The sequence below is a fragment of the Ailuropoda melanoleuca genome, chromosome 2 (assembly GCF_002007445.2).
Source record: "Ailuropoda melanoleuca isolate Jingjing chromosome 2, ASM200744v2, whole genome shotgun sequence".
NCBI classification, from domain to species: domain Eukaryota; kingdom Metazoa; phylum Chordata; class Mammalia; order Carnivora; family Ursidae; genus Ailuropoda; species Ailuropoda melanoleuca.
Window position 1 is genome coordinate 156,653,673 of NC_048219.1, and position 8,349 is coordinate 156,662,021.

Consider the following 8,349-nt stretch of genomic DNA (forward strand, 5'->3'; position numbering starts at 1 on the left):
TGAAATTAACATTTTGAAAAGTCATTTCTGCAAATACTACCTTTTAGAAAGCCCTATAAGTTTTATTCCTGTTGATCTGCCTGGCCACTGCTCTTGGTCAAATTTAGTAGTGCCAAGTTTTGTTTTTTCTTCTTAAGAGGATGAAAAATACACTTCCTTCTCAGAAATCTTACTGAAATTTTATCAGTTAATTAGTAATAAGTTCAAATAAATTGAAGTTACAGCTCCTTTTGATCTGGTTTATGTGCATTCAGAAAAATAGTATAAGCTTTTATCCTATTCTGTGAACTATTTTTTCTTTTATTGACTTTTACTATTGTGAATCAGGATTTTTATAACTAATTTTACACAGCAGCTGCCTTGTACTCCTCTTTTATATGGCATGGCAGTGATTCATATCTGCATTTTGACTATTAACCTCCTTGGCAAAATATCACAAATCCACTGCTTTGAATATCACATATAAGTAATTTAAAGCAGTACATAAAGAAGGAACTTATAAAACACATGCAAAGATGAGCTTCTATTTATTTGTGTATTTTAAACGTGTCTTCTTATGATTGGTTGGGAAATAATGCAGTTTCATTCCATGATGAAGGGGAACAGTCTCATTGGCACTGGTGTTTTTCCTGCATAATTTGCATTGTTTAATTTCGGTGGGAGGTGTGTTTGTCTTGTTCTTCTAGACAGCCATTTTACACCTTTTCTCCCCCAACTACTGTCATCATATCAGAATATGTGTAGTGCCAGATCCTAAAATAAAAATGCCAAGATCTCACCCTGTGTGTTAGAAGCAGTTTATAGCAGATGCTGCTGTTGCTCTGAGGTTCCTTTTTAAAAAAATATTTTAAAGGACTCAGTACTTCGGGAAACAAAGCTAAGGTTATTTTGCCTTTGAGCTGAAATGGAATTCTCTATAAAGGATGAGCAGGAAGATTTTTTTTTTCTTTTGCACAGAATCCAACATTTTATGTTTTAACATGATGATATAGACATCTAAGCATATTTATGGAACGTGTATACCACATGAAGTGTGAACTAATTTAATGAATACTAAATATATTTGCTGGAGTCTGAAATTGGCATCTTTAAACCATTAAAAAAATGTAGAATGTTTTAGTTCCTGATTTTATTTTTGCTTTACTTACTAGCAGCCTGAAAAGGTGATGGCAAAGCAGATGGAGTTCCTTTGCACCCCAGCTGGCTATGAGAGACTGCAGCATGCTGAGAGAAGGCTCTCGGCAGGACTCTACAGGCAGACCTCAGAAGAGCACAGCCCTAACGGCGTGGCTTCTGACAACTCCGATGGGCAAGGTGGATCTTAGATGACCTATGCTTTGCGAGCCAGTGACTATGTGCACTGTACAGAGAAACAAAAGTTGGCCTATTTTTAAATCCTGATATTTTGTAGAGATTATGTTATATTTTCCCTATAAAAATTCATTTTTAAATTGTCTCTTTTTCAAAAAAGGAAAGGATTCATCCTGCAAATTTAACTTGCAGTTTTTTGGGGGGGCAGTTTGTTTATGTATTTGTTTTTACCTTATTATCCCTAAACTAGCTGACACATGCAGTTCACTCCTCTTTTGTACAGGGTGAGTGGGAATGGGATATGTAAACAGTATAGATCCTTTTCCCCAAAGAAACCGATGCCATGAGAGACGTTTATCATTTTTTAAAAGATCACAGCTTCATATTTTCTTAGACTTCAAAAACAAGAGAATATGGTGACTGCTTCTAATGTACTGTGACAAGAATACAGAGATCTGTAGAGCTAGTATAAGAATGGAGAGACTTGAAGAAATTGTGTGTTCTTTCAGCATTAGGTTGGCTTACAGTCCCTATGAAACTATTTGGTGTGGTACGTTGGAAGTTGTTCTCCTAAACTCTTAATTTTATTTTATTTTATTTTATTTTATTTTTTTTTAAAAGATTTTATTTATTTATTTGACAGAGATAGAGACAGCCAGCGAGAGAGGGAACACAAGCAGGGAGTGGGAGAGGAAGAAGCAGGCTCATAGCAGAGGAGCCTGATGTTGGGGCTCGATCCCGTAACGCCGGGATCACGCCCTGAGCCAAAGGCAGACGCTTAACCGCTGTGCCACCCAGGCGCCCCTAAACTCTTAATTTTAGAAAGCTATGATTCATGAATATTTTTATCATTTAAGAAATTATTTTCATTTTTTTGTATTCACACATGAAGCAAATCTCAGGTCGTCATTGACTCATAGTATCTTCTTGTGTGCCAAGCACACTTCTAGGCACTGCAGATGCATCAGTGACGTTAAGGCCCTGCTGCCTTGGAGCTGACACTGTAGTGGAGGAAGATGGACAGTATATAATACAGAAATATGTCCTCTAGTTTCAGATAGTGGTGTGTGTTTGAAGAACAACAATAATTTTGTAGGACCTTCTTGGTTTAATTATATTTTTCTAGAGCGTGGCTTCCATTGTCAAAAAATAAGTAGATTTCTAAGTGAGAATACTCTTCTTAACAAGCATTCTCTACCTATAGAGTAAAATATGTCGGCAGATCAGAGTGCTGGAGAAGAGCATTCTTCCTTTTTAAAAATATTATAGAAACTGTTTAGTTGAGGTCTTATTTAACCTCTCTAGTCATCCTTGACAGTTAAGACTTAAAAATTAAGCAAAAGCAAAATTAATGAAAGACTGGATGACTCTAATTTGTGAAACCAGGCTAATGTCATGTGGGGTGACAGTCTGCTAAGTGTGTGGATTTAGGTCTATGACAGAGAAGGTGATTTGGCATCTAAAGCGTTTTTACCCAATCTGTGCTAATTCTGTCTCCATGGATTTGCCATAGGTTTTGTCCTTTAGTAATAGGCAATTGCTTGAAGCCATCTCTCTCTCTCTAGTACTTGTTATTATGTGTTAATGACATGTCTTAGTAAACTGTGCACTGGTAAGAAAATGCCTTACAGAGGGGATGTATTCTGTGCCAGGGTTGGAGTGCTTACTGGAAATCTCAGGCTTTTGTTTAGTTCATGTTTCACTCTTAAAAACGTCCTGGCAGAATTGTAAACCTTGGAACTAGCATGAATTGCCATTTCCTTCCTAAATTATTATTTAAAATATTTCTCTAGCTATTATTTAAATTCTTCAGTGCCTGTTGGCTTTCCTTAGTCCTTTCCTAAGAAGTGTTCAGGCATTTTGTGAAAACTTATTTTTAAGAAAAACCATAGTGTGTTTTTTATATTATTCATATTGCTTTTTTTTCCCTTCTCATTAGGAGAAAGACCTTTGAATCTCCGAATGCCTAATTTACAGAACAGACAACCCCATCATTTTGTGGTGGATGGAGAGCTGAGTAGACTTTACTCCAGTGAGGCGAAGTCCCAGTCAGGTAAGAATATGGGATGTGATTAGAGAGAGTGACACTTTAATAAAACATCTTTAAATCCTATTTTCCTACCTTCCACTATCTCCACTCCTCCTTCCCCCAACTCCCAGCCAAAAAAAGGGTCATTATTAACAATGTTACCAGTCAGTTTTTCTCTGCTTGAAAATAATAGATTGCCATAATAATGGCCAGTCTTTTTTAGAACATGGTATTCCAAAGAATTGACAGGGAAAAATTCGTGAAGATTGATACTATTTTGATTAGCTATTACACAAATGGTGCCTTTCATACAAAATTTTAAACCAAATAATACATGGCTGATTTGAGTCATGTAATTGCCTTTTTCCAGCCTTTCATGCTGTGAAAGTGATGGATTACATGTTTGCTCTCACACTAAGAAAACCTTGTATACCAAAATCTAAACTTTCCTTCCAGATGCATTTTGGGGATGATATTTATATTTCAGAAGTAAATTGATCTCCATAAAAGGATAAGTTGTTCCTTATTATAGTTAGATGTTTATTTTTCCCCAAGAAAAAGTGAGTTAGACAAAGTATTGGAGGGGCCCCTGGGTGGCTCAGTCGGTTGAGCTGCTGCCTTTGGCTTAAGTCATGATCCCAGGACCCTGGGATCGATCGAGTCAGGCTCCCTCCTCAGCAGGGAGTTTACTTCTCCCTCTCCCTTTCCCTATCCCCCTCTGCCCTGCTCATGCATGCACTCGCGCTCTCTCTCTCTCCCTCTCCTGTTTTCTCTCTCTCTCTCAAATAAAATCTTAAGGGGAAAAAAAAGACAAAGTATTAGAGACCAGCACCGTTTGAAAGTATCTAGTATCATTCCATGTTTGAGTTAAAGTAACTTTTAGGAGTCACTTGAACTCTGTTGCTTCATCTGTAAAACAGACATAATTTCTACTGCGTAGAGTAGTTAGGATTAAACAGGCTAGCACCTATCAATTGCCTAGCTGATAGGAATTCAGTAAATGGTAGATACTATATTTCTACTCTTGCTAAATTTAAAATCCACTTTTGCATAGAGAGAGTAAATTCATAAATTGAACTGCCTAATTTCAGATAAGCTATTAGTTTTGGTTACACTTCTAGAATCCTTTTCAAAGTGTGCCTGTATATGTGGCTTTGTATCTTCCAGTATTTGTATTTTACATAAATACCAAATTTTATTGTCATTCTGTAGTGTTTTTGTGAGGTTGAAATAACTATACACACCTAACTCCAAGGAATGATCCCTGATGAAAGTAGTCTTCATTCTTTATCCCTGTTTCTCCCACCCTAATGTTTCGTGGCTAGAACTTTTAATAAGAAAGAGTTCCATGTTTAAACATGGAAGATGTTTTCTGTCTCATTTTTTCACTGATAGTAATTAAATGTTTTAGCTAGTAACTTTGTTGTATACGCATGACCAGTTTTATTTTACGTATGTTTTTATCATGTTGAACCAAGCGTTAAAGAAAAATACGGTTTATATGCTAAGTGCTTTTTTGTGCCTTCCCTGATTTAACTCTCATGCCACCCTATATAGATATTACCTCCGTTTTATAGAAGAAAGACACTAGGGCCTAGAAAGACACTAAGGAAGTCGAAAGACAATAGACACTAAATTCTTATCAGCCAGGCAATCCATAGGTGCTACCTTGTTTAATCCTCATAACTACGCACTACAAAATATGTCTGTTTTACAGGTGAAGCAGTGGAGTTGCCTGGAGCTAGTAATTGGCAGATGCTGAATTTAAATCCAGAATCCAGGCTCTTAACTGCAATTCTGTAAATGTATTTTGTATGGAATTGCAGAATTATGAATAGTTGATACTGTTTGCTATGGAGTTTAGGGGTTTGTTTCATAAATTGGAATTTGTTTTTTGTGATCCGTTGATTTAAAGTATCAACACACTGTGTGTTTCCATTTTTATGCAGAGAGTCTTGGGATTTTAAAAGACTACCCTCACTCAGCTTTTACTTTAGAAAAGAAAGTCATCAAAACAGAGCCTGAAGATTCAAGATAGCTGTGATTCTCCACTGTTCTCTGGAAATGGCACTCAATTTAAGGATAATGCTCCATCATAGAAATAAGCCTTAATAACCAACGTTGCCTCATTCAGCTCAAACAGATTTCATAGCCAAAGCATAAGGACTGATCGTAGTATGCAGAAACCAGGAAGACAAAACAACAGCCACAAAGGAGAAAATTGAGAGAATGTTGCAATCTGTAACAAATACTGATCCATTCACATTCCTGTGTAAGTCATTTTATGTGGAAAAGCTTACAAATTAATATTGTAAGCACTCATTATTTAAGAATGTACGATGTATTTGTGTAATTTATAGAAATAAAATCTAGATGTGGAGACATGTTTGGTCCAGTAAATGTGGATACAGTTTATTTTACTTGAAATTTCACTGTCTACTTTTAAGTGTGTTTAGCATAAATATTATTATATGTTAGAGTTTAGAATCTTTGCAGTCATAAAGAAAGTTTAAGTGATGTAGTAATTGGCAAGGTTGCAGTGACTTTGGAAAAATGGAGAGCAAATGCTCAGTTTAATCCAAGGAAAATATTGTGGATTTAATATTTGATAAAACCGATTTTGTTTAACAGGAAATGTGTCATTTTTAGTAGTAAAATGTCACTTTTGCTGGCTCAGTCAGGCACATTTATACAATTAATAAATACTAAAGTAAAGTTAAAAAGAGAAGTAGAATAGAAAATCTCTCTTACTTAGTTAATTCAGATTGCATTATATCATTATCTCAAAAATAGGAAGCTATTCCTTGGACAGAGAACTTGAAACAAGTGAACTGATGTGTAAAAGCCGTGACTTAAACATTGCTTTTTAACAATGTGTTAAGCAGATTAAGACATAGTAAGTTAACCCCAAATGTGATAAGGATGGTGACTGTTAAGAAGGCTATAATATATTATAGAGTAAGAACCATTTTATATCTAGAAATTCTTGATGTCCTGGATGGAGTCAGAGAAAGTAGGCAACTCTCCCTTGGGGAATGTCTTCCCACCCAGACCGTATCAAGTGTGGACAATCACTACATCCACATTTGCAGACATAATTCTGTGGAGGTTTAGTTGACACCTGGATTCATTATTTATTTTACAATTTTGAATACCTTTCCTATTTGTGTATGCAGTTTTTTCTTAAAATTCATTTTAGCTTGAAAGTATGTTTTAATTCCTTCCCCCTATTTAATAAATGGGCTGTGTGCATATTTATGGGGGTGTGCTTAAATGTTATTAATGACGTTGCATACTTACGAGAATTTCACATTGGAATCCATAGTTTAAAAAAATACTGTTTCTACCAATTTACATTTTTCCTGTTGGTTTAAAAGACATTTGACAGCTTTACCTACTTCCTCCAGATTCATCTAAACCCAGATATTGCTGAGAACAGCATCCTGAGTTGGAATATGTGGTGTTTTTTTGTTTTTAGTTCTGCTCTAGGTCATAACTGTGTAAAAAATATTAAGTCATAATCTGTTATACTAAAATTCGTCAGCCAAATGTTAGATGAAATGTCTGGACTGTAGTCTCTGATCACTGTCACATATATGATTGCTTTTTCATTTTGATTTGTAGAATAGCTTTATAGTAGAAACACCAGTAAACAACTTTTATACTATTGAAAGGCTCTTTTCCCTACCTAAATGTTTTAACTGTACCATAGTGTTTTGCCCACTGAAGAAGCTTTTTATGGACCTTGCAACTTTGTTGCTAGCTTGAGGTTGATTATTGTGGTTGTATTGTTCACTGTGTGTAGAAATAGTATGAGTACGATTTAAATAGATTGTTCAGTTTTTAATATTAGCCATAGAACTGGTTAGTATCTCAGTAGTTTCATGAAACGTTCCTGTATTCTAATCTATTTTGAGAAATTTTGTGGGTTTTTTTTTTAATTGTGTCTTACAGTTCAAGTTTGTAGATTTTAATAAGCAACAATTTTTAAAGATGCGGTAATCTTCCAGTTAATATTTATCCGTCTTACATGACCCCTCCAACTGCATCTTTAAATCCATAAATAAGTTTCCTTAAGTATCACATTTTCCTGGTCTTTCAAGCTTAATGATAAGGGGGAAGCACAAGAAAAATTTCAGTAGAATACAGTTTTTATTTTGTAAACACTAATGTATTAAATTTGCTATACATTGAAGCAAATAATATATATTTTTATTTGAATTGTATATATGAATTGGATGTTATAATAGTTGATTTTTTTCATTGTGTTAGAGGTATTTTCACTGAACAAGGTCAATTGGTTACCTCAGTATTACAGCCAATATAGTCCAAGGGACCATTTCTCCCCAAGTCTGTGTTGTACTTTATTATGTGAAGTCTTTGTTTCTGTGACTCTTAAATCTGTTGGTGAGGTGGGACGAGTGCACTTGCTTCCTGTGGCAATAAAGATTTTCTGTGCCTCACACATTTATGTGTATATAACTTTCTGCAAAACACTTTTCATAGTAGGTGATATTAGCCTCCCCTGCCTCGCCTCTCTGATTATTTGGGCTGGGCTCGGGTGTAAGGTGGTTGGGGCCAGGACTCATGGCCTAAGTTAAGACGAAATACTATTATCAACTACCTTCATTTCTAGAAAGTTATTTGGCAAACAGGTACTCAGGTGACTCTGGTCTGTTGGGGGATGGGGTTTGGTTTATATTGTTCTCAAGAGAGGTTTACAAAGACATTGTAAAAGCTCTCCACCATATCTAACCAACTAAATTAATAAAAGGAATGTTAGGATTTAACATTTATAATATATTGGTACTTGTAAAGTGTTAATGTGATGTGGCCTAAGTATTATAGCTAATTATATGATACTGAGCTCTCTCTATGGTAGAGAATGAGCAAAAGCTTTGCATTGAAGGTTTTTTTGTTTTATTTTTTGAGAGAGTGAGATAGAGGTGGGTGGTGGTGATGGAGGCACAGAGGGAGGGAGGGAGGGAGGGAGAGAATTTTAAGCAGGC

At 35.5% G+C, this 8,349-nt stretch overlaps 1 protein-coding gene across 3 annotated transcripts in view; it reads left to right on the forward strand.

Annotated features, from left to right (window-relative positions):
* The window catches only part of NAB1 (NGFI-A binding protein 1), a 45,551-nt gene extending 37,744 nt beyond the window's left edge, over positions 1-7,807 (forward strand). For 2 of the 3 annotated variants that reach the window (XM_034654869.1, XM_002917992.4), the window contains exons 6-8: positions 1,152-1,314; positions 3,251-3,364; positions 5,290-7,807. In XM_034654869.1, the coding sequence (XP_034510760.1) occupies positions 1,152-1,314; positions 3,251-3,364; positions 5,290-5,378 (366 nt within the window). In that variant the 3' untranslated portion in view covers positions 5,379-7,807. The remainder of the gene's footprint in view (positions 1-1,151; positions 1,315-3,250; positions 3,365-5,289) is intronic. The other variant, XM_019798316.2, reaches the window with a different exon arrangement.
* The last annotated feature ends 542 nt before the right edge of the window (positions 7,808-8,349 follow it).